Source organism: Pristis pectinata, chromosome 4 (assembly GCF_009764475.1).
Source record: "Pristis pectinata isolate sPriPec2 chromosome 4, sPriPec2.1.pri, whole genome shotgun sequence".
Classification (NCBI taxonomy): Eukaryota; Metazoa; Chordata; class Chondrichthyes; order Rhinopristiformes; family Pristidae; genus Pristis; species Pristis pectinata.
In genome coordinates, this window is record NC_067408.1 from 32,023,099 (window position 1) to 32,050,483 (window position 27,385).

A 27,385-nucleotide genomic window follows, 5' to 3' on the forward strand; every position below is an offset into this window, starting at 1 on the left:
TTGACCCAAAATGTCAGCAATTCCTTTCCTCCCACAGATGCTGTCTGACCCACTGAGTTCTTCTGGCAGATAGTTTGTAACAGGTGAATTAAGCTGGGAGTGGTTGCCATGAAGAAAATTGCTCTATTTGGCACAAAGACAGGTGTGTCTATCACCCAGATGTGGGAACCAGTGCAGAACATGTTGTTAGATTTGTAGAAGCTACAAAATTAGTATAAATTGCTAAAGGTAGGACTTTGCAACAATAACATTTACCAGCCATACAGCCCATACATGCATATCACATGTTACCCAACAAACTCTCACTCAGTTATGGCATCACACTTACTCCAGTACTAGACTAAATAAATCCATTTAGAAGGACTTGGGTTACAACTATTTCCCTGAGTGAAGCAATAAGTAATACTGATGAATCAAATGCCTGAAAGTCGAAGGAACAGAGAGCTTGAGAGATTACTGCTTTGGAGGTTGTGATCCCAATGATCCAGACTCAAAGGAACATTGGGGAAGACTGAATTCACATGAAGGCAATGGAGATGATTTCCATGCTCTCATATTTAATCCATTCTCTTCCATTTCTGTCATCTGAATTTCTTCATTTAGTTTGCTCTTTATTCTTTCTCCTGATTCCTTTATTATTAGGTTTCAGTAATTGGTTTTGGTTGTAGCCAGGGGTTTAAGTACAGCCCATACTAACTGTATAGTTCCTTTCAATTTCAGTTGTAGTCACAAACTCACATGAAACAGAACACATCCTTCACATGAGGCAAGATCTAATATTTTAGTTTGACTCCTAACTCCTTATACTCTCTTAGCAGGATCTCTTCCTGAATCCTTCCTTTGTCAACTAGTTCCAATAATGAAATTCTTCCAAGCTTCATAAATTCTTCATCACAATTTTGAGAGTCTCTTACCCTGGCAGGTAATACATACACAATAGACCCTAACAAGAACGAACTTTACCAACCTCCATAGCCACTCTTAAATCTAAATTGTTTCTCACTTTTCCAGTTCTGACAGAGTCATTGATCTGAAATGTTAACTAAGCCTCCCAATCCACAGGTGCTTCCTGACCTGCTGAATATTTACAGCTGTTTTTGTTTTTACCCCAAGTTAATAGATCCTCCATGCCTACAACCTTGCTATTCAGCATCCTCTTCCACAAAATTTTGGTCAGCATTCTGGCTGTCCTTTCCATAAATTTTCTTTGATCCTCAATTATCAACTTTGACCCCAATCTTCACCTCCCCTCTTGTGCCCTCACTAGCAGGCTGGTCTCCTTCCTGTACCTTTGTTTCCTTCTGGTATGTGATGTGCTCTTGAGTAAATTATCCAGAAATCTTTCCTCCTTACTTCTTTATTATATTGCCTCCTATTTGTAGTCCAGTTTGAAAATCTCAGTATGGTAGCATTGCTTGCATATGTAACAGACCACAAACTTCCATATTCAGTACTACAATCCAGCACACTGATTACCCAGCCACATTTTCAGAAATTAATTAATTTAAAAACTGCATATAGCTAATGCCTAAATCACTTAAAGTACTAATAAAGTATACTATAACCATTTTATTGATTTGCTATGTTCTGTGTTTTATTTATTGAACTAATAGATCACAAAGTCTAGATTTATTAAATTGGTGGACTTAAAATAAATTATTGATTATATACTGTGATTAATTACTTGCCCATTTATCACTCATTAACACTGTTAAATGTAGTTAGAATTGAATCACTTAGCTCATTATCATTTTGGCATATTTACTTATACTAATTTAAATCCAAACTTAAAATTAACTCTAGCTACTAAAAAGACTAAACACACAAAAGAACATTTTAGATGCTTGCTCATTGCCCATATATATTTAATTTCCTCAGTTTAATGAGTGAGAAATCACTTTTTTCTGTTTACTTTGTTGTGATTAATCTTTTACTGATGAATTTTGCTTTAAAGTACTTATCACCCTCTCCTGTGCACCAAATTCCCACTCTCACCACATTCCCATTACCACTCTTTTGGCAGATTCAGCTTACACTATGCACACAAAGCATTAAACTTATTTCCCCATTCACAAAGTTGCCACAAAGAAATAAATAACTAAATAATGTAATAATTTAAATATATTTTTTCTCTAATTTTTGTTTTATAATTAAGAATTTACAGAAATTAACATGTATACTGGAATCTTTCAAATGCATTAATACAAGTATTTACACGTCAATACCTTCGGAGTTGATATAGTCAGGATTACATTGGCAGTATCTCTTAGAAAAAGGGATAAGAACTCTCTCCCGCTCCTGGGTTTCACCCATCAATGGGAAAGCTTTCAAAAAACTCCTAATGGAAAAATGAAATAAAGAAATGGTTAAGTGACTAATCAAAACAACTTGTTTTTTAATTTTTGGATGCATCTATTTGCAGATTGCAACAATTGGTGAAATTTCTCTACTGGAAGAATTGTGCTGGTGCAGATTAAATTGTGCAGCAGTCCAAAAGAATATGCTCGAGCAAAACAAGGTGATCAGTACAATAACTATATCAGGGTGCTATTTCACTAGAATTGAAAATGCAAATGTATGGTTGAATGCTATTTTATATTTCCAATTTTAAGAAGCAATTACTTACAAAATTAGAGTAAGAGATAACAAAAGTGAAATATTACTGGCATCTGAAATTTGAAATAAAAATAAGAACTGTTGGAAATACTGTGATGGCAGAAATAAGTCATCCAAAGCTCACCTTAAGATCAAATATAACACAAGATTTTGGAGAGTCTGCTTCAATTTCAGAGCAATACCAGGAAGAAGAATGGAGTCAGTGGTCAGAGAATGTATTTTTTGCAAGAACCATATGCAATTGCTTCATTCTTCACAATAATTGATAGTATATTGGATATTAAACAAATTGTCGATTTAAAGAGAGTAGAGGCACCAAGAGAGGATGTGGGGTTGGGTATGGAGTTGGGTATCATTAAATACACGTGGAAATTGGTACTGTTAACATTGCTAAGGAGAAGCATGTAATTAAGAATCTGAACAAAGCCTAAAATACATCCTTGGGTCCATTCAAAGTAATGATGCAAGCACAGGAAGAGAAGCTACTTCAGGTGATTCAAAGAAAATGAGCGAACAGTTAACAGTACAACCAAGGCAAATGTGATCTCACTCAGCTAGACAAAGTGGGTAGGGAACTGGAAGAGATGGCGCAGGCAACCACATCAAAGGGAGCAGATAGATCGAGGAAGGTGAAATGGAATAAATTACCTTGCAAACCATTGGGCATCAACCATGGTCCTAACACCCTCACCCCAACCCCAAATATTCACATGTTTTTACCTATTCACTTACCTTGACACAGACAGAGCCCATTTGGCCCATCAGGTCCATGCCAGCCTCCAACAAAGCAATCCCACTATTACATTTCCCCCCTCCTTATTTCTCTGCAATGTGTTCTTTCTCACATGCCCATAAGCTCCCCTTTAATTCTTATGCCACCTACCTACACTAAGGGCTCATTTACTGTGGCCAATTAACCTACTAGCAAAACTAAAAACAGAAAACACTGGAAATTTTGAGAAAGTCAGAAAATATCTGTGGAAAGAGAAAAAAGGTTAATGTTTCTGGTCACTCTGTTTCTCTTTCCACAAATACTGCCAGAGTTGCTGAGTGTTTCCAGCATTTTATGTTTTTATTTTAGATTTTTAGCATCCACAATTTTTTTTTGATTTTCATCTAACCTACCAGCCCGTCCTTGGGAATTGGAAAGAAATCTGCCATGATGAGAACACATACAGCACCTAAGGTCAGTAAGGAACCCAGGTCCCTGGAGCTGTTACTAAAATAATCCCAAATCTTTAAATTTCAAATACATTAAAACATCGATGGTGTAATTTACAAACTAGCATTTAAAGAGGAAGACATCCATTCCCTCAAAAAGAAACGAATAAATCTTAGTTGCCACTTAGATAACTTAGGTAACTTAAATAACTTAGATTTTTGTCTGATTGTGCACTTCACAATATGAAGTGTTAATATTTAAATGAGAGCTACTTTAAATAAATGTTTGAAAATCCGGTTCAGTTCTCATGTCCTCACAGTTTGAAAAGAGATACAATTCTACAAGCTGCATATGTTGAAAGCTCAGTGGAACCGTTCTCTCTGTGATCACATGGGTTTTCCCTGGGTGCTCAGGTTTCCTCCCATATTCCAAAAGATATACTGGTATATTAATTGGCTACTGTGAATTATTCCTTAGTATAGATGGGTGGCAGAAATTCAGGGGGAAGCTGTTTGGCATGTGTGAGAGAATAGGTTACAGGGAAAATAAGTACAGGAATGAGGCTGATGGGAATGCTCTGAGATCTGGTGTAGACCCAATGAGGTAAATGGCCTCCGTCTGTATTGTAAGAAACCGCAAGATATGATAAATTTAAGTAATCTTGTTTAATTGCATGTTCCAGACCAATCTCCACACCTTTAATATTCCTCTTTTTCAAAACAATTTTCTTTCAGGGGATTTTACACACAAATACATTAAGGTGTCCCAAATACAAAATTTAATATATATTTTTGGTATTATACCACTCTACATGTAGTAAATGTAACGTATGTAATATATTATATATAGTAATGTAATAAAAACCAGTGCTTTTGAATTTTATTTTTAACATAATAGAGAGCTAACTACTTGAAGCTGTAAATAAATCATGGTCGTTACTTCATTGATGAAAATTCTTTTTTCAGATTTTCTATTTTGAAATCAGCTGGCCATCTTACAATGGTGCCTGTTACTCACCTAAGTGCTTTATCCAAAGTCAAGTCTGTGAAGTCAAAGAAACTAAGATATTCTTCAGCTACCAGCTTGCTGAAATCATTGCTATAAAAGAAGGAAACACAAAATTACTGGATTAAAGATCTAAGGGATGTTAATGGAACTTTAATTGAATAGATATTTGGTCAAACCTCCTCTAAAGAACTGCATTCAGTTTTGGGTGAAACACCCAAGGATTTATTTGCCTTGGAAGGGATATACTCCATGTTCAGCAGAATTATGCAAGAATGAAAAAAAAACGAGCTTTTCAGAATCTCAAGGTGTCCTAAAGCACATTACAGTCATATGTACTTCTGAACTGTATCCATGATGCAGTGTAGGAAAAGTGGCAATTGACTTAGGCACAGTAGGGGCCTAAAAACAAACAGATATTGGCCTGGAAAGTCAATCATAAGAGCACAGTTTATCTGAGCACAATGTGATTTGAGACAAACTTTTCCAGGAGTGAAATAATAATTTTGTATCATTTTAAAAATTTGACCAGGCACTTCTCAACACGAGTTGCATTTTGATAAGATAACCATATTGTTTGTCCACCAAATGACATTGTTCCCCTTACAATGCTCCTTTTGTCTTGTTAAAACAAAGGTAACACAAATGGAATAAAAACAGAAAATGCTAGAGATACCCAGCAAGTCAGGTAATATCAGTAGAAAGAGAAACAGACTTAATGTTTCAGGTCATTGTCCCTTCTCTTACAGGAATGCCAATTCCGTTTCTCTCTCTACAAATCCTTCCTGACCTGCCATATATCTGCAGTATTTTCTGTTTTTGTTTCATTTTTCCAGCATCTGTATTTTATTGCTTTAAATGGAGTCACAAGGGAGGACTTCAAATCGTTCATTCCAGTGCTAATAATCACAATTTCTTGGTGGATTCCTGCAAAATTCAAGATTATGTTGGAATATTCAAATACCAACTACACAATTTCTCCAATCTGCTCTGTTCACATTCCACTTCAATCCAACATTAACATTAGAAAAATGCTAACTTAATCACTCTTATCCTTACAATTTGATTTAACTTTATTCATTGGCTGATTCACTGACTGCCCTTACTTCGTTGAAGCAATACACTTCCATAACCATATCCCTCCTGTTTTGGCATTATTGCCCCATTTAAATGCCCAACTCCACTGGGTACGTTTCTGCACTGTTCTTCAATCAGCCACGCTGCATCACATGAAAAATGCTTTTACTTATGCAGCTGCAGCTGTTATGGTGTCTCGATGTGTTATGCCCACCACGCTATTCTCAAGTTGTAGCTTTGGTTCTGACTTCATTTTGCTGTTATAAAAATAAACCAATTAATTGCTTGCAATACTCCCAACAACAATTTGAATAGTTTGACTTAAAAATCTAGTATTTGATCACATATGAAAGACACGAGATGTATATGGGTTCTTCCCAGGTTATGACAGGGTTCTGTTCCTGAGAACTGTGCGTAACCTGAACAGTTTGCAAGTTGGAAATGCAACCACCTGGCAATATACTTAAATAAAAACAACTAAGGGCAATGTGTTGTTAAACCAGGGTGTTTAACTCAACCATTCAGATGTCGCCACAAACCAAGTTCCCAAGTGGCAGAAGATGCCTGTAGCTCCTCAGCAGCCTGCAAATCCATCCCGCCAGTCTCCCAATTGCTTGTTCATATGTATGGGCTGTACATAGGTATTTGTATCCTGGGAAGGACCTGTAACTAATCTTGTGCAATGAGTTGCTGAAATTTGAGGATAGAATTTATGTACAACAGTATCCAAAATTTATATGCTATAGCAAGCATTTTATCTTGTATATCCAGTGCAAGTAACAAGCTGCTGGAGGAACTCAGCAGGTCAGGCAGCATCTGTGGAGGCAAAGAGATCGTCAATGTTTTGGTTTAAATGAACAGGAGGAGGAGGGGATAAGGGACTCAGTGGGTTGACTGTGTGGGTGATCTGCAGATGGAACCATGTGGGGAAGGGGAAGGAACCAGGCCACTGTCTCCCATGCCATCACAGATCTCATCACTTCAGGAGATCTCCCCTCCACAACCTCCTACCTGATAGTGCCACAACCCTGTATGGCCAGTTTCTACCTCATACTCAAGATCTACAAACAGGACTGCCCTGATTGGCTCATTGTTTCTGCCTCCTCCTGCCCCACTGAACTTATCTCCTCATACCTCGACTCTCTCTTCTCCCACATTGTCCAGCCCCTTCACACCTACTTCCAAGATACCTTGCGTGCTCTCTACCATTGCAACAACTTCCAATTCCCTGGCCCCCACCACCTCATCTTCACCCTGGACGTCCAAATCTTTTCCCCACCTCATACCATCTGCCTATCCCCCACACACTGAACCCACTAGTTCCCCTATCCCCTTCCCCTACTATTCCCATCTGACAGCATCCCTCCCTTATCTGTCTCCACTAATCACCTCCAAGCATCAGTCATTATCTCCACTCTTCCCTCACACAACTGGCTTCATTTGTCCATTAATCCCTCCTCATTTGGATGTACCTATCACTTGCCACCTCCTGTCTCACCCCTCCTTCTCACCTCTTGATATTGGCTATCTCCCCTGTACACTTTCAGACCTCCTGCAGGGTCTCAATCTGAAACATCAACTATCCCTCTGCTTCCACAGATGCCGCCTGCCCTGCTAAGTTCCTCCACCAGCTTGTTTTTTTGTTCCAGATTCCAGCATCTGCAGTCTCTTGTGTCCATAATTTACAGTGTGCCACAGTGTGTTAAGAATTACAAAGAAAATACAGCACAGAAACAGGCCCAACTGACCTAACCAGTCCATGCTTGAGTTTTCTCTCATTTCCCATTATCTAACGATATCAGTTTTATTTTATTTTCCCTCACATGCTTGTTAACTGCATCCATCGTCTTTGTTTCAAACAATCCCTGACTGGCTCCACATTCACAACATGTTGGGCAAAACAATTTTCTTCTGAATTCCTGACCTGATATGTTATATTTTGTTTTTTTTTCCAAAACACTCTATCAAAACCGACAGCTAGTAAGCAATTCGGTGCTCTAAAAAAATTATCAATAATATGTGTAAACTTACTTTTTTCCAAGGTGGCGTGCTACATCACATCTTTTGAACCCTTCAAGGTTATACAATCGTTTGGCAAGTCTTTTTGCAGGATCTGCATTTGTTTTGCAGCCATTAGCCAAAGTGTCAGTGCTCCCATGTTCTAGTTGTTCTGTACTGCCCATTTCTGAATCAGAATCAGATAGGACTTCCTTAAAGTTGGCATCACTGGAATCAAATGACAATATTGATTAGAGTCTGATATCTCAACTGTTTACAGATATTAAACTAAAATAAGGTAAAAACTATTTGCCCAGTGGATGTACTATGACAGCAAATGGAAACAGTTAAGATGCCTTGCTGGTAATAATAAACAATCAAGACTGGTAACCAGTGGTTAGCAGAAGTAGTAATCTTTTCATAAAACAAAACAAGCTGTCTATTTTCTCATCTTTGTAGAATTAACAATCTCTTGACTGGTTCACTTTGGTTCTTATTGTTTTGTAGGAACCTTTACCTAGCAGATACAGAAAGGTACATTTTAGGATTGCATATTAGGATAATGGATGAAATACTTGAGTTAGCTTCTACCAAAAAATTATTTACATTTAAATAACCTTCCATTCACTTTTCAGGGATTCTCAAAACACTTTACAGTTAAAGTAGTTCTTTTCAGATGTAGCCAATGATGTGGTGCAGGAAATGTGACAACCAATTTGTGTACCCACAAACAAGAACATGAAAATTACTAATTACATTTATTTTTGATAATGTTGAATAAGGAAAAAAAACATTGATCAGAACACTAGAGATAACTCATCTATGGCTTTTCAACATCACGCCATCATAAGAACAAAGGAAGTAGAAGCTAGAGTAGGTCTTTCAGCCCCTTGTGAGTGCTCCATTTAACAAGATCATGGCTGATCTATTACCTTGCACTAACCCCATCTCCCTTGACTCCCCTGCACTAAAATTCTATAGATGCGTGTCAGGTATCTACTTTACTGAGCCTCCAAGTCCTCATGGATAGAGAATTCTAAAGATTCATTACCCGTGTGAAGGAATTTCTTCTCATCTCACCACTAAATGGTTAACTCCTCACTATGAAACTGGGACCCTTTCTTCTAGATACTCAGCGAGAGAAAAAAAATCAACTCTACATATACAAAATTCTCATGGATCTGGTAGATTTCAATGAGATCACCACTTGCTCTTCTAAAACTCTCGAGTCAGGCCCAGTCCATTTAATCTCTCCACAAACTTTCACATCCCAGGAATCAGTAATCTGTCATTACACTTCCTCTATCAAAAGTATATCCTTCTTAAAGTAGGGGAACCACACCTGTACACAATATTCCCAATGTGATCTGACTAGAGCATGACATAGTTGCAGTAAGATGTACTCTCGTACTCAAATGCAGTGTAAATTAAAGCCAACATACCAATTGTTCTTTCTTACTGCCTACTGTACCTGTACATTAACTTTTAGTGATTCATTTACAAGGGCATCTATGTCTTTTTGAACACCAACACCATTCAATTTCTCACCATTTCTATTTTTACTACTAAAGTGACTGACCTCACGTTTCATTTCATTGGCCATGTCCTTGCTTACTCATTTAATTTGAGGTCTCTGTACATCCTTCTCACAATCTATGTTGCCATTTAGTTTTGTTTCATCATCAAACTTGGATATCTTACACTTGATCCCTTATTTAAATCATTAGATTGTGACCAGCTGGGACCCTAGCACCGATATCTCTGACATCCCACTGATCATAGCCTCTGAACCCAAAAATGACCTGATTATTCCTTGTCTATTTTCTATATGTTAACCAATCCTCAGTTTATGCATGTATATTACCCATAATGCTGAGCAATTAATTTTGTTCAATAATGTCTCGTGGTATCTTTTCAAAGGCCTACTGTAAAGCCAGTTGGTTCAGGCTTACATGTTCTGCTAGTTTCAACCTCAATTTTAAAAGATTTGTCAAACATGATCTTTCTTTCATTATTTCATGTTGATTCTGCCCAATCCTATTATTTTCTAAGTGCCCTGAGAGACCCGAGTGACCATGAGAGCAGATGGAGCCTCAGTGTAATCCAAAACACAGCACTTCCAACTGTGCAGCACACCATCAATGCTACATGAGAGAATCAGCTTAGGTACTTATGTATAAGCTTCTGGAAGGAGTCTGGACTTCTGTTGCAGAGGTAATAGTAGTACCAACTGAACCACAGTTGACTTCTGTTAGAGTGTACCAGATTTATCTATGCTGACCAAGTCAGGATATCTCCATGACAGTAAGCTATCCCTACTCATCTGAAACCTATATTTGACAGCCCTATTGTTAAATAAATGCACAAGGAAGAAAGAAAATGCTAATAAAGTAGATAAAGTAGGGTGTTGGGGAGGTTCATGTGGAGCATAAACACAAGCATGGAGCAATTAAGCTGAATCTTCTATGCTATAATTCTATGTACCTCAACAATGTTTCCTGTTGTTGTTGTGTACCATAGCCTCTATAGGGATGAATAGGTGGACATTGCAAAGAGATTAAACCTTCTGTACAGGTTTGCTTTAGGATTTGGTAATATTTGTATCATTAAAATAATTCAAAGTCATAATGATATATTAAATTGCTAAAGTAAAAACATACATTATGATAATAAAACATATACATGGATAACATATATATTGAAATACAAATGTCCACATTTACATTCAGAATATTCATGGTAGTAAATCAAAACATATTTTTAATGAGTCTGCACACAATAATGTTCTTTCTCTGTGGTCATTCTTTAAACCAATCTAAGAAACAACCAGCATTTGTGTGGCCATTGGACCTACCAACAATTAAAAAAACAATGTTGGCTAATTCTGGCCACATGCTGTCCTTCTAGTATGTTAAAGGTATAACATCTAGAATGACAGGAGTTGGAATGAGTATGTATTTCATGAACAAATTCTTGATCTTCTTCCTGTGCAAAATAATTAAAGATTAAACTGTAATCAAAGATTTGGGAAAATTGTTCCTTCAACAGAGACTCAATGACTTGAACATTAATCCAAAACAAATTCCCTCCCTAAAACTGCAGGACCTTCTTTCAGCACCAACATTGTTGTCTGCCAATTAGTAAACACTGAACAAAAGAAAAAGACTTAGATACTTCAAACCTTTTATATACTTTGAATGGCTGGGAGTTTAGCAGAGCATAAGTTTCAGGTTCATAAACACTAAAGCTTTCAGATTATTGTTGAAGTGTAGTTTTAAGTCTCACTAAGTATGGCAAAAACCTGGTGAACATAATTTCCTTCGGTTTCTTGGGTTTTAATTAGTTCGGTCTGATGGATGTCACAACCTTTAGCATGCAAAATGAAAAGCATGTGTTTTCTTCAGAACTCATCAAGCTGATCACCCTGAGGAATTCTGCCCCAGAACCTGTGCCGTCTCACAGGACGTTGAGTGTGGTCTTCAGTATTCAACCAAGGAACTAATAGTCTCAGTAAAAGAAAACCAACGAGACAGGATCATCTTTTGCGCTTAAACCATTTCCAGAAAAATACTAAAATCGGCATACTCCAACTCCTGTGCACAGCTAAATAAAACTCCAGCATGAATGACAAAATCCACTACCTTTTTAAAAGAAGCAGGATTAAAGCCCGCCTTATCAGTCTTTCTAACAAGTGACAGAAGTCAAATACATGGATTCCACCAAAATTAAAGAAAATCATTGAACCGTTTCAGCACATATTGAGGTTCTTGTGTGTTGCTGCTTGCATGGCCAGATAACAGAGGTACAGATATAAACAGAACAGCCTTTACTGAAGATATGGTATTTTCAGTCCTGTCAGTTACCCATATACCTATATTCACTACATTCATTCTCTTTTCAAAAAAATAAACCCATAAAAAACAAAGTAATAATCTACAGATGTTTAGTTATACACTAACTCTCAAGTGAACAGCAGTATCCAGAAAATTCTTGACATTGATTTTTTTTTCCCAACCAAAAATGTAACACTTCCCACATCCCAGCACTAAAATTTGTATGCCACCTATCACCCAATCCACCAACTGACAATTCCTTGACATTTAACACTAATCTCTCAATTTTGTGTCACCACCAGTCTTTTCTCACCTACATCTCAAACCTTGTGTCATCTTCAAATTTGGAAATTGTGCCCTGTACATCCAAAATCCAAGTCATTAATATATTAAATGAAAGCAGTACCGACTCCTTGAGCAGTCCATTATATAGTTCTCTCCAGTCGGAAAAGCCTTTTGCTACCACACTCTATTTCCAGTTATGCAGCTGATTTTCTCCCCATGCTGCTACAGCCCCTTATATCCCATTGCATTCAAATTTGATGATAAGCTTATTATGTGGCACTCTATCAAATACATTCGTGAAGTCCATATATTTCATATCAACCACATTACCCTCATCAACCCTCTCTGTTACCTAAGCAAAAAAAGCTATCAAGTTAGTTAGACTCAATTTGCCTTTAACAAATACATGCTGGTTTTCTTGAATCAATCCACAGTTGTTCAAGTGAATACTAATTATTTCCAAGACTTCTGATTCTAAAACTTTTTGTACCACTGAGATTAAACCCTCTTTTGAAGAGGGTCACAACATTTGAGACAGTCAGCCCTCAGTCATCACTCTCAAATCTATAAATAACTTGAAGATTATGACTGGAGCCTTTGCAGTTTTCTTACTGTATTTCCTTCAGCAACTTACAATGCATCCCTTCCTGGAGTGGGTGATTTGTTCACTTTAAGTGCAGCTAGCTGTTCTTTATTCTCTTTAACAATTTTTAGTCCATCCAGGATTTCAGTTACAGCTTCCTCTGCTGACACTATGGCAGCATCTTCATCCTTATTGAAGACTGATGCAAACTACTCATTTAGTACCTCAGTCATACTCTGTCTCCATGAGTAACTTTCAATTCCACCTCTTCTCTTTTAACTCTTTTCTTGTTCACTTTCCTGTAGAATATTCTTGGATTTCCTTTTATGTTTTCTGCCAGGCTTTTCTCATGTCCTACCACTGCCTCTCTTATTGCCTTTTCACTATTCTCTGAACTTTCAGTAAATAATCTGGCATTTGTCACATGGTCTTTTTTGTCTTAATATATTTTACCCTCCATCTTTTTGGTCGTCCATGGAACTCTGACTTTAATGTTTCTATCATTCTCCCTCAGGGAAATGGATTTGGACTATAAATGAAATGTATATAACTAGACCATAACTGAAATCTATTGTTCAACTACAGATTTGTTGGCCAGGCTTTTACTCCAATTTATCTGGGCCAGATCTATTCTTATCCTAATTAATTAATGATTTTCCAGTTGACTATCTTTACTTTGGAATGGTTTATATCCTTTTCCATAGCTATTCCAGACATTATCACACTTTGATTGTTGTTTCCTAGACACCTTCCCTTTGAATATTGCTCCATTTGGCTGTCCCAGAACCAAATCCTGTAATGCAACCTTCCATCCCGGACCAGAAATATATTGATCAAGGAAGTTCTCTGAACATAGCTCAGATGGTCCTCTCCTTTTTGTTTTTGCTCTTCCAGACTATATTTGGGCAGTTGAACTCTTAATAATCATTAAAGCTTAGCCTTTGCACATCTCTGCAATTTCCCATCAAATTTACTCCTCAATATCTTTCTTGCCAGTCGGTCGCCTACAGAATAGCCCCAATATCAGAATCACAAGTCTGTTCTTTCTTAACTCTAAACAGATAGATTCATCCCTTGAATGTTCTAGGACATTCTTTCTCTCCAGCACTGCAATCAATCCTTAATCAATACTGTCACTCAACCTCCTTTCTTCGCTTTTGTTTTAATCTTTCCCAGGCATCTTGTACCCATGAATACTTAAAATCCGCTACTTTTTAAACCAGGTCTCTGTTACTGCCACAACATCATAAACCAATGTGATTAGTTGTGACTACAGCTCAGCAAACTTATTTAATTTGCTTCTTGCATTTGTATTCATAACTATTAACCTGTCTTAAGACTTTTTTGTGTTTTCTCTTAATCTGGTCCTGATGAAGGGTCTCAACCCAAAACATCGACTGTCCATATCCCTCTACAGATATTGCCTGATCCGCTTAGTTCCTCCAGCAGTTTGGTTTTTTTTTGCTCCAGATTCCAGCATCTGCAGTCTCTTGAATTTCCATCTTAACAGGTGGCTCTGCCAATCTCTTCCATCGATAGGTCATCACTTACAGCTTGCAATTGAAAAATGCCCTGTTCCAAAATAGCCTTTGCCTCTTCATAAGCCAGACACTGTTGCATTATGCTTTGATATGCAATGCTCAATAAGATAGACCAGATGCGACAAAGGAAACCCCACCTTCTTAGTTGAGCAGCTGACAACATTAGTTTAGACAACATGACAACTTTAGTTCAAAAACTGATGTCAGCAATTTATGTTCCATATGTAGACTGAAATTTAGTAACCCCACAGATGATGGATCTTGCCTCTTGTCAATCTGTACAGTTTTTCTTGCTGGAGGTGAGAGAGTGCAGAAAACACAGACAATTGACAGCTCAAAGCCTGATTCCATTATATGAGTAATGACTCCACTATTCCCATAGCCGGAAGCATCATGTTAACACTTGTAGTTGTCCTCACCATTCATAATGGCCAAGGTAAGATTCACTACTATATTTTGCCCTACATTGTTATGTGCCCTTCATTGTTCTTCACCTGAGATCCAGGGCTCCCAATTACATATTGACCAGTAAAGGATACTCAATATAGTAGCAGAATATTCGGAAGTACTAAAGCCTCCTGAAGAAGGAATAAAGATCAGTAACGTGAGTTGGCTCTCTTGTCTCCAAAATAGCTTCCACCATTTCCCATCCAGATTGCAGATGTACAATACTATAAGATCGTAACAAAGATAAATTGTAAATTAAAGATAAATTGTAAATTAAAGATAAATCTCCTACTCAGACAAACACTTCAATGTCTGCTTTGGAAATGCAAATAAAACAGGGAAGAATAGTAGAACCAAGTTTAGATTCATGTAAGTATTATAAAAACAGCAGATGGCAGCACTTAACCTAAACTGTTTTAATAATTTTCTATTCAGCATCATCACAATTTGATTATGATGACTTTCAGTCTTGTAACATTAAAAATGTCTGGCTGATATCATTTGATACAATGCACCACAGTATGAATCTCGATGCACAAGAGAGCCAGGTAAAGTGGAACCTGTACTTAGTTAGCACTTTCACTTTTTTTCCCTTTCCGTAGTTGCATACGCAAGGCTATAGAAAATTGCTTTACAAAAAGATATTTAATTGTAATTAATATGGAGATCCCAAGGAAATCGCTTCAATTCAAATAAAGCAATACCTAATAATTATAGAACACAGAATACTACAGCACAGTAAAGGCCCTTCAGCCCACAATGTTGAGCCACATTTTATCCAGCTCTAAGATTGATCTAACCCTACCCTCCCACATAGCCCCCTATTTTTCTATCATTCATGTGTCTAAGAGTCTCTTAAATGTCCCTAATGTATCTTCCCCCACAACCTCTGCAGGCAGTGCATTCCAGGCACCCATCACTCTGTGTGTAAAAAAACTTATCCCTGACATCCCCCTTATACCTTCCTCCAATCACCTTAAAATTATGTCCCCTCATGTTAGCCATTGTCGCACTGGGAAAAAGTCTCTGACTGTCCACTCGATCTATGCCTCTTATCATCTTGTACACCTCTATCAAATCACATCTCATCCTTCTTCTCTCCAAAGAGAAAAGCCCTAGCTCACTCAACCTATCCTCATAAGACATGCTCTCCAATCCAGGTAGCAACCTGGTAAATCTCTTCTGCACCCTCTCTAAAGCTTCCACATCCTTCCTATGAGGCAACCAGAAATGAACACAATACTCCAAGTGTGGTCTGACCAGAGTTCTATGGAGCTGCAACATCACCTCACGGCTCTTGAACTCAATACCTCGACTAATGAAGGTCAACGCTCTATACGCCTTCTTAACAACCCTATCAACCTGCGTGGCAACCTTGAAGGATCTATGGACATGGACCCAAAGATCCCTCTGTTCCTCCACACTGCTAAGAGTCCTGCCATTAACCTTATATTCTGCCTTCGAATTCGACCTCCCGAAGTGTAGCACTTCACACTTTTCTGGGTTGAACTCCGTCTGCCACTTCTCAGGCCCAGTCTGCATTCTATCAATATCCTGTTGTAATCTACAGCAACCTTCTACACTATCCACAACACCACCAACCTTTGTATCATCAGCAAACTTACTAACCAATCCTTCCACATCATCATCCAAGTCAGTTATAAAATTCACAAAGAGCAGGGTCCCAGAACAGATCCCAGCGGAACACCACTGGTCATTAACCTCCAGACAGAATACACTCCATCTACCACCGCCCTCTATCTTCTATGGGCGAGCCAATTCTGAATCCACACAGCCAAGTTTCCCTGGATCCCATGCCTCCTGACTTTCTGAATAAGCCTTCCATGAGGAGCATTATCAAACGCCTTACTCAAATCCATGTACACCATATCCACTGCTCTACCTTCATCAATGTGTTTTGTCACATCCTCAAAGAATTCAATCAGGCTCGTGAGGCACGACCTGCCCCTCACAAAGCCATGCTGACTGTCCCTAATCAGCCTATGCTTCTCTAAATGCCTATAAATCCTGACTCTAAGAATCTTCTCCAGTAATTTGCCCACCACTGAAGTAAGACTCACTGGTCTGTAATTCCCAGGGTTAGCCCTACTCCCTTTCTTAAACAAAGGAACAACATTTGCCACCCTACAATCATCTGGCACTACTTCTGTGGCCAGTGAGGATGCAAAGATCGTCACCAAAGGCACAACAATCTCTTCCCTAGTGTCCCGTAATAACCTTGGATATATCCCGTACAGCCCTGGTGACTTATCTATCCTAACGTTTTTTAATAGTTCCAGCACATCCTCTTTCCTCACGTCGACATACCCTAGCGTATAAGTCTGTCGTACGCCATCCTCACAAATGTCAAGGTCTCTCTCTGGTGAATACTGAAACAAAGTATTCACTAAGGACCTCCCCTACCTCTTCCAACTCCAGGCACATGTTTCCTCTTTTATTTCTGATCGGTCCTATTATCACTCTAGTCATCCTCTTATCCTTCACATACGTGTAGAACACCTTGGGGTTTTCCTTGATCCTACTTGCCAAGGACCTCTCATGCCCCCTTCTAGCTCTCCTAAGTCCATTCTTAAGCTCCCTCCTGGCTGCCTTATAACTCTCCAGAGCCCTGTCTGATCCATACTTTCTAAACCTCAGGTAAGCTACTTTCTTCCTCTTGACAAGATATTCTACATCTCTTGTCAACCACGGTTCCTTCACTCTACCATCCTTACCCTGCCTCAATGGGACAAACCTATCCACAGCCCCATGCAAGTATTCCTTATACAACCTCCACATTTCTGCTGTGCACTTCCCCAACAACATCTGTTCCCAATTTACGCTCCTGTTGGGGGGTCTGTAGAATACTCCCAATAGAGTGATCGCTCCCTTCCTGTTTCTGACTTCCACCCACACTGATTCAGTGGACGACTCCTCCAGGACATCCTCCCTTTCTACAGCTGTGACACTGCCCCTGATCAGTAAAGCCACTCCCCCACCTCTTTTACTTCTGTCCCTGTCCCTTTTGAAACATCTAAACTCCAGAATATCCAACAGCCATTCCTGCCCCTGCAACAGCCAAGTCTCTGTAGTGGCCACCACGTCATAGTTCCATGTACTTACCCATGATCTCAGTTCATCAGCTGTGTCCCTGATACTCCTTGCATTAAAGTAGACACACTTCAGCCAATCCAACTGACTGCAATTTTGCCCTTTCAACTGCCTATCGTTCCTCACAGTCTTTCTACATGCTGCATCTACTTGTACACGAAAATGAACCAAGCTCTGACCTATCACTCTGGATCCCATCCCCCTGCCAAACTAGTTTAAACCCTCCCCAACAGTTCTAACAAACCTGCCTGCAAAAATATTGGTCCCCCTCCAGTTCAGGTGTAACCCATCCCTTCTGTACAGGTCGTACCTTCCCCAGAAGAGATCCCAATTATCAACAAATTTGAAACCCTGCCTCCTGCACCAATTTCTCAGCCACGCACTCATCTGCCAAATCATCCTATTCTTACCCTCACTGGCACGTGGCACAGGCAGCAATCCAGAGATTACTACCCTTGAGGTCCTGATTTTCAGCTTCCTACCTAACTCCCTATATTCCTTCTTCAGGGCTTCATCTCTTTTTCTATCTATGTCATTGGTACCAATATGTACCACAACCTCTGGCTGTTTACCCTCCCCCTTCAGAATGCTGTGGACCCAATCCAAGGTGTCCCTGACTGTGGCACCGGGCAGGCAACATACCATCTGGGAGTCTCTTTCATGTCCAGGGAATCTGCTGGCTGCCCCCCTTACTATGGAATCCCCTATCACTACCGCTCTCCTCTTCTCCCCTCTTCCTTTCTGCACCACACGATCAGGCTTTTAAAGAAAAAAACAACTTTAACAATTAAATAGATAAATCCAATCACAGTTCCTTATGAAATATTTCACAAGGTTCTGTAATGACAACTGCTACCTTGAGCAGCATTCTACTTGTCCTTTCTTGAATAAGTTAAAGTCTGAACTTCTGCAATACAGTCACTGATCATAGATGATTCAAAGTAAAAGGTAAAGGATGGCATAATGCTCCATTCAGATGAAGTCTTTCATTTCAGCTTGCCCTTTTCAAGCTTTTGTGGCTGCAGAATGTGCTACATGTTATCTTAGGGAATTGCCTTGTGCTAAAACATAAGTTGTGGGCTCTTCTGTTTTGGGTTGGTCATAATTTATTACGTCACTTCATCCTACAACCAAAGAAATACTTTGAAAAGTTAGAAAAGCCAGAGCGACACACAAGGCACCCTACTTCCCAAGCTATAAAAGTGTAAAAAAAACTTGTAATTAGGTTTTGCTGTATGTTTATATTTTGCACATACTTTTCGAATGCTAATGAAATGATAGTCCTACTTTTAGTTGGTAGTAATGAGTACAGGTGTGAACTTTTGAAATAATAACATTTTCAGAGAGTTTAGCATATATGACCTCAAGTGTTATGTAACTGGTTCTGATAAACCTCTTAATGGATTACATTCTTTGCCAATCCACCTAGTCCAAGGGAAAAAAAAACTTTTCTTAGGTATACTTTTTGAGGCCTTTAACCATTTTCCCATCTGTGCCATTGTCCATTGGATTTCTTAATAATTATCTAAACTGTTTCCCTTATAGTCCTTTAGTCATCATTAATTAGTATACAAACAACATATTCAAATATAGAGTTTAAATGTATTTACTGCCAAAATTGATATTTTCCATTTGCTGTTAAGATGGAGATAAACTGTGGCCAATTCAAGTACAATTATGGGATGATTTTCTATCCTTCATGACTTGAGCAGCAAATGAATGAATCAACATGTTATTAATAAACCTAAATTAATCGTGGGTTATTATTAGGGGCGGCACGGTAGGGCAGCGGTTAGCGCGATGCTATTACAGCGCCAGTGATCAGAGTTCGATTCCTGTCACTGTCTGTAAGAGTTTGTATGTTCTCCCGTGTCTGTATGGGTTTCCTCCGGGTGCTCCGGTTTCCTCCCACATTCCAAAGACATACGGGTAGGTTAATTTGGGTTTAAAATGGGCGGCACAGACTCGTTGGACCGGAAGGGCCTGTTACCACACTGTAAATAAAATATATAAATATAAAATAATTTCATTCATTGACGAAGAATAAGCAACTCCCAAGTTTCAATTTAGTTTTCTGTGGCTCATTCATCTGATAGGGTGACACAGAATTCCTATGGGCAGCTTTTCCGACATGACTGCAGAGCAGTGGATGACCTCATCCATTCTTGTCCCAAGTCAAAAGTCCCTTCCTACATCCAAGGGTGGAGTTACTTCTGTCTGAGCAAAACTCCTGATATCCGCAAGGATCATTAATGGTGCCTATTCCAGGTCAGTCTGATATTTCTTTAAACCTTAAGTGTGCTGAAGATAAAGATGAAGTTTTTATTCTTCAACTTGCACTGACGTCATTCTAGCATTAGAAACTGGAAACAATCAATTAATCAATTTACTTTAACAAAGAGTTTGATCCTTTATAAAATGTCAAAGAGACTTGCACAACTGCCCAGAACCCTCCTGAGACCTCTTTGGTTGCTCATGATGAAAGTTCCCAATAAAATCAGGAAACTACTCCATAGAAAGTCTGGAATGGCCCTGGCAGAAGTTGGATGTGTCCTCAATGAACTCAAGAAGTAGTCCTTACAAAATGTCTGCTTCTTTATCTTAAACAATAAATCTCAAAGGAATAGATACCATTACAATTGCTTCTTTATATTGCTTGCCTTTTGTAAAAAGCATTTAACAAAAGTTTGCATGTGCATCACACCCACCAACAACTAACATCAATAAAAATTCAATTTTAACCTGCTATTTTAGACACAAATTCAAACCATTGGATCTTTAAATATGCAAACTGGGGTATGATAACAGATATGATAGGGAAAAGGTCATTATGGAGGTCAGTAATAGGCTAAAACTAGAAAGTGAGGAATATGGTCAGTGTGGGGAAGTGGTGTGGCTGTTTATAATTCAGGATTGAAGGGTTTCATTAGCAAGAAGTTAGCAGTGGAGTCATAAAAAGCGGGACAACAAAATTGATTATTGGGGTTATAACCATCAAGAGCAAATTGCAAGACTATAGAAACATTGTACAGTCTCACAGTGGTTTCAAATTATCAATCCAAATTATAACTATTCCAGCAACACACTAAGTGAAAGGAGGAAGAAAATAATTCCTTATGGAGGACACAGAGGGAATTTGTGTTGCGGGGTTACAAAACTAGAGTGGAATCCTGTGGAAGAACATACTGTAAATATATTTACTGACATTGTTATCTTCATTAGATCAATGCCACTTACAACAGTGATTTCCAGAAAAGAACTCATTTGCTCACCTCAAACACTCCTTCAACATATTTCCCAAAATCTTTTCCTCAGATCATGCCCTCTCGTCCAATTATCTTGGTCCAAGTGAAGCATTTGCCATGCTTTCATAATTTAAATATGGCAGATTTTCTGTTGCAATGCCCCGTATGCACATCAAGAAATTGTGAACACAGGACCCGTGATTTTTTAACCATTAAAATCATTGGCTGGAAAATCACAGACTTGGAGTACATAAGTTCTCGATAATGATTACGACCATCAAAGTGGTAAATTCATATAATCTTAAATGTAATTTTTTGTAAACATACATTTAATACATGTTTAATCTAACAATACGCTTTAAAAATAGTTTACGTGGAAATTGTTCCACTTCATTAATTTACCTGACTGAGTTAACAATCCTGGCAACGTCATCTTCCGTGTCATCTCTCTCATTGTGTAAACCATTTGGCACTGACTTTAAAGAAGATCTGCTCAGCACATTCTCAGACCTGCTACTGGTGAGTGAGTGTCTCAGTGGACTTTCGATACTTCCCTCATTGGATTTAGAATGTTCTTCCTGGTCATCACTAACTCCAGCTTCCTGAATTTCTCGTTGTTCAGCAACCTGAATCAGCTTCTGGTGTAGCAGTTCAGGAGTTTCTTTAATTCGTTGTTGAATTAGTGGTGTGAGCGGGGCTTCAAAACTGACACAACTGTCCGTCTCATCAGTCAGTGACAATACATCCAAAGAATCCAGGCTACTGTATGAAGTGCCTTTCATAAGATCAGATTCCACAATTCTTTCAAATGTTGAACTGAATCCATCTCGGCTGTCCTTCACTTGGACTTGGTCTTTTACTACAGTTGCATCTTCAAGCATCATCTCTTCAATTACCAACCTATCAACAAATCATGAGAACAAAAAAAAAAGTGAATTTTCTGTTCAACACCATAATGAATCCATTTACCATTTTACTGAAAAATATATTTCATTGGAAAAAATAATAAATATATTGCTGTAAAAGTTATGCTGTAAAACTTTGATAGTTTTAAAGTATCATTTTTAATTAAACACTTGTACATTGGAATTAGCATTATTAATCCATCAATAATATTGTCATTGTCAAATGTAAATGGTCAGAATAGATTGTTCACTCGCATCCAGTGTTGCGAAACTCTAGTTCAGAGGCAGACAGTTTGGTTAACAGAACAGTAGATCAACTGTTAAGACTACATTGAAAATATTTTTTGCAGTGAGTCAGATATTTTATCTTTACTTCAATTAATCAAGGTATAATACGTATTCCACATGACATAATTTTGTTTAAATGTCCAACTTCAATATATTTAGCATTTATATTTTGGTTCATTTCATCTCCATTTCTACAGAATTTGGATGGGAGACATATTTGAATTGCAGCATATGTACAGTTAAAAAGCCTCAGGCAAAGCAAAGTTAGAGTCATGTGAATATAAGAAATTGGAGCAGAAGTGGACAATATGCCCTATCAAACCTACTCCACTATTCAATAATACCATAGCTGAACTCCTATTTTAACTCCACATTCCCCTCCCTCCCCCCTCCACCCACCCACCCCCCCCCCCCCCACCGATTTCTACATCTTTTGGTTCTCTTAGTACACAAAAAATCTCCCACTGTCAGTCTTCAATACACTCATCAACTGAACATTCACAGATAGATCCAAAGATTCACAACCCTCAGCTCAATCCTAAATAGATGTCCCTTATTCTGGAATTTCCAGCCAGATAGCATATATCCTGGCCTCAGTCTTGGCACAGGGTCTCCACTCAAAATATTGACAATTCCTTTTCCCCTCACTGATGCTACTCAACCCGCCGAGTTCCTCCAGCAATTTATTTTTTTGTTCTAGCATGTTAAGATTATAATGGTCATGAATTTTTGAGTGTTGGTTTTCTTTCAGGCTGGAGATAGAAATTTTTGAAATTAATTTTCTTGCCAATTCAGCACCTGTGGTGCACAAAACTCATCCCTTCGAGTCTTATTTTACAGTTTAAAGATAGGTAGCATCACAGGCTTAAACATAGGGCATTAAAAAGAAAATTAAGCGCTATATTTCTGAATCTGGATATGTCCCATTAAAAAGAGGGAATATTCATAGTCAATTGCACTCACAGTTGATTTCTGAGTAAATTCCAAATTTCCCTGAGCCACCTGAAGAGCTGCAAGCTGCAATGGATCCATTACAGTGAAACCCTGCACCTGAGAGGGCCAGATTAAGGCATTTCCACATAAAAAGTAAAAACTGTGAAAGCCAGCTAAGCAGTCAAACACTATGAATATTTCTGATTGTTCAAATTCATTCAGAAATATTAATACACTTTCAAATTGTGAATGTATATTTGTATATCAACTCATTTCACTAAAATCCCTCAAAGCCCTAGCCACTAACTGAAATTAATGGTAAAGAACTGAGTTTGATCCAATGTGGCACAAAATATTTGTGCAGATTCTCAGTGTATGTTACTTGGCGTTCCCATGTTGGTCAGCATCAGCTGCAGTTAGAGAAACAGCAACAAACAGATAACTACAATTATTGGAATGCCTTGTTTGCACTTGCATGTACATCACAAAGCTGCTGATAGGAGTGTGGGGAAAATGTCGGCAGTTGCCCAGAGAAATGCTGTTTTCCAGAACAATGAGATTTTCCATGCTGGTTCTCTGTATATAATCTATAAGCCTCTAACTTTCACCCTATTTGTCTGATAGTTGCAGATAGGTTATCCACTCTTAATAAATCAGGCTGAACTATAAACAACAAAATGAAATGTAAAGTCTGACATACAACCTCAGATTGGAATCACTGGCATACCCTGACAGTTGAACTTCCATATCCCACATTCCAAAATTCATGTTCCACTTTTCAAATTATGGATCACAGAAGGCAATTTTGACTCAAAAAGCACAATTAAGCATATAATCAAATATAAACCACAAGATGTTTGAATTCACTGAAAGACTTTACTTTTGGGTCTAATCGTCACCCAGTGGGCAAGACTCCCGTCTAGAACAAAAGTCAGAAAATGACTGTAACAGATTAGAACAGTTGTAGACCAAAACAATCCGACTCATTTTCTGCAAGTGAACCTAGCTGTTAGTATCACATGCAGGCAGAAAAATAATTGCAATTCACATGGAGAAAAACTTAACTGTTGTTATTGAAACTGCGGTGCTACCTTATCTCATCGATGACTTGAGAGCTAAAAGGAAGAAACTTGATAGGCTACAAAAAGATGCAAAAAAGCTTCTCATACTTTAACAATTTTGTGTTACTAGCAGACATGTTTCAGGATGTTTCAACCAATTTTCCAAAGAAATTATTTTAAAATAAGGATTCATTACAATGTTATAATTTTCTAAGCAAGTAGTCCCACATTTTTTTTATTCAGCACCTAGACAAATGTAGGTTAATGTTAAGTTAAATCATTGTCCCAAAGCCTAAATAATGAACAATGTATTAGTTTATAAAGGTAATGAAGAACACCATGCAAGCATTGTACTGGGAAGTCCTGGTAGTTGAGTCTGCCTGTGGAGAGGCAGGTTTAAAAAAGGCACAGAACATTTCTTTCAATAAAATAAAGATTATGAAGATAATCAGGTTTGGTAAAAAAGACTGAGAAGGTCTATGCTGAAGTAAAAAAAACAAAGTGCTAGAGGACAGTTAAAAATCATCTCTTAAAGTAAAATAACCTGCTGGTGTGGAAGTGTGGAATGTAATTTATTTTGTATGATACAAAGATAAATTGCACCATTTAAATTAATCTGATCATTACCAATGCTCATTACGTAAATATTCCAAAATAAACATAATATTTCACAACAAATATTCATTGGAACGACTGAATCTATTTCAAAAAGCTTCATGTGAAACACATAATCATCTAATCAACATCACTAAGGGGTCCAATTGTGAAGTATTGGCCTGAACTATTATAGGTGTGGATACAGAGTTTATCAACTCTGATAAATAGTGAGATATTCATGTTCAGATTGCGGACAGGAGTAATGAATGCTACTGACCAGAGGAGGAACAGATGGAAGGCTAAATGCACAACATTCCTCTGCTTTACCAAGTCAGTATACATTGATGTGGCCAGTGCACCAACACTGCAAACATCAAATGGACTGTACATGCAAAGTACACAGTACATATAAAGTACATGCATGTTTTATGTTCACATTTCCATGCAAATTAGTTGGTGGATCAGTGATACAGCAGTTAGCATTAGTGCCTCACAGCTCCAGGGACCCAATCCTGAAGTTGCTGTCTGCAGAATTTGCACATTCTCCCTGCGAACATGTGGGTTTCCTCCAGGTGCTCTATTTCCTGCAACATCCCAAGGACATGCAGGTTGCCAGGTTAATTGGTTACAGTAAATTTCCCCTTAGTGTGAGCTAATGTTGAAAAGAATTCAAAGGCAAGTTGATTGGTAAAAGTTGCAGTGGTAAAGGGAAATAAGGAGAAGGGAAAGGGACTAATAGGATTCCTCCCCTGGGAGTCAGCATGGACCTGATGGGCTTTCTTCTGAGTCACAATTAATAAGTATAATATAGTGTTCTGGCATATCAACAAATGGTCAAACACTTCCTTTGCAATCCCTATACCAACATTGGGCCTGTACCTATCAGCATTCACTGATGCATTTACATTACTGATGCCACAACATATGCAGACTACAAGTTTCAACCCTTGATTCAAGGGGTGATGGTACAGCAGACTGTGAGCTTGAAATCAGTATGGGGAATGAGAGACAATGAGAGCGTCTGAGAAGAGTAACTTTGCTTCTCTCGCCCACTTTTACTTTTATATCTGGATATATTCATCTAAACACAGACAAGTACTGAATCATAGCAATGTAGCCCCATTTAAACCTCTGTTTCAAGGGTCTCTTATTTCTAAAATTTTATTAATTATGTTCTTCTTCTCAGAAAGAAGAAATTGCAGTTGTATCACTCCTATCAGGCCAGCAAAATTCACTCCAATTAGTTATTAAAAGTTATGAGCCAGGTAATTACATTCCAACAACAAAAGGTTTAGGTGATAAAATGCATGTTAACCTGTAATCACAAGTTCTGATATTTGTTAGTATTTATGGTAAATACATATAAGGTGATGTAACACATAAGCTAGCAGCCATCAATTTGAATGGAAAACTAACAAAATCAAATATACTCCAATCAGAGAAAATGCTGAAAACCCTCAGAAGGTCAAGCAGCATCTATGGAAAGAGAAACAGAATTAAGGTTTCAGGTTAGAGCCCCTTTGTCAGATGAGTGATGCCACATTTTATGCTTTTTTCAGATTTCCAACACTTGCATTTTTAAAAATTTTTTATATTCACACAACAGCTAAAAAGAATGCTTTGTTTCACGTTTTCAGTATCAGATCTACAATGCAACTTTTATAAAGTAGGACATGAATATGCACAATAGTGTAAAAATATTACTTATGCTTTTCTTTTAATCTAATAATAATTTTCCTTGTTCCCCCAAGACTGAAATCATACATTCCATTGGCAACAGTGCAACCAACATGACAATGAAAAATCAAGCACCGTGGTGATTAACAACTGCTTATGTCTAGGCAAGTAAAAAACCTTGGAACCCAGACGCCTCTCATTCTACAGATTACCTTTTCTGCTCCTCTTCATAACACTTCATCTGTGTGTCACTTCTAAGCGTGCTGCTTTCCTCCAATAAAATATTGCAGTCATTTTTCTCAGCCATTTCCATGATTTCAACATTTTCTGATCTTTCACCGGTGTTCTCAGTTTTTAATTCACAGCTTATTCCATTTGCCAATGCTCCAGTCAATCTGTCAACAATTCTGCTATCAGCACATTGCATGCTTGGTTCTGCCACCACATCAAACTCAAGTGCAAGACTAAAAGTGTTCTTTGAGTCTCTGTTATGTTCTTGATCAGGGTCTCTGGGCATACTTAAGTCCTGTGTCTCATTTTTTTGTTTAGTTATTGTTCCTAAATTTTCAGATGCATTGTTTGGTCTCTCATCTGTAACGCTTGGGCTTTGATCAGCTGCCATCTCCTTAGATGTTACATCTGGAGTACATCCAGAGCTTAATGTATCCCTCTTTAGAAAGATCCGTTCATGCCTATTTGAAGCTTGACCATTTGTGGCTGATGGGTGATGTTTATTTTGGATAGATGTTTTCTGTCTATTCTCGATACCATCCTCTGAGGTATAGGGTGTATCCTGGTCTTGGTTCATGTCAAAAAGATAATAGGTGAATAATCTGTGTGCCTTTCAACTGTTCTCTGTTCCTTTACTTACACTTGATGGGGCAAATCAGTAGGAAAATGGGAGAAAACCTAAAGATGAATGATACAAAATAATGCTACAATTAGCAGACAGATACAGTATATTACAGGAAATAATTATAAGAACCGATTCACTTGTGATACATGACACATTTTTAAAAAA

The 27,385-nt window shown here is 38.1% G+C and overlaps 1 protein-coding gene across 1 annotated transcript in view; it reads right to left on the reverse strand.

Annotated features, from left to right (window-relative positions):
* The window catches only part of LOC127569185 (PH and SEC7 domain-containing protein 2-like), a 130,161-nt gene extending 103,280 nt beyond the window's left edge, over nt 1–26,881 (reverse strand). Inside the window, exons 1-5 of the mRNA XM_052013579.1 lie at nt 26,577–26,881; nt 21,306–21,803; nt 7,892–8,086; nt 4,796–4,876; nt 2,226–2,338 (exon numbers count right to left, since the gene is read on the reverse strand). Coding sequence (XP_051869539.1) covers nt 2,226–2,338; nt 4,796–4,876; nt 7,892–8,086; nt 21,306–21,803; nt 26,577–26,881 — 1,192 coding nt within the window. The remainder of the gene's footprint in view (nt 1–2,225; nt 2,339–4,795; nt 4,877–7,891; nt 8,087–21,305; nt 21,804–26,576) is intronic.
* Between the last annotated feature and the right edge of the window lie 504 nt (nt 26,882–27,385).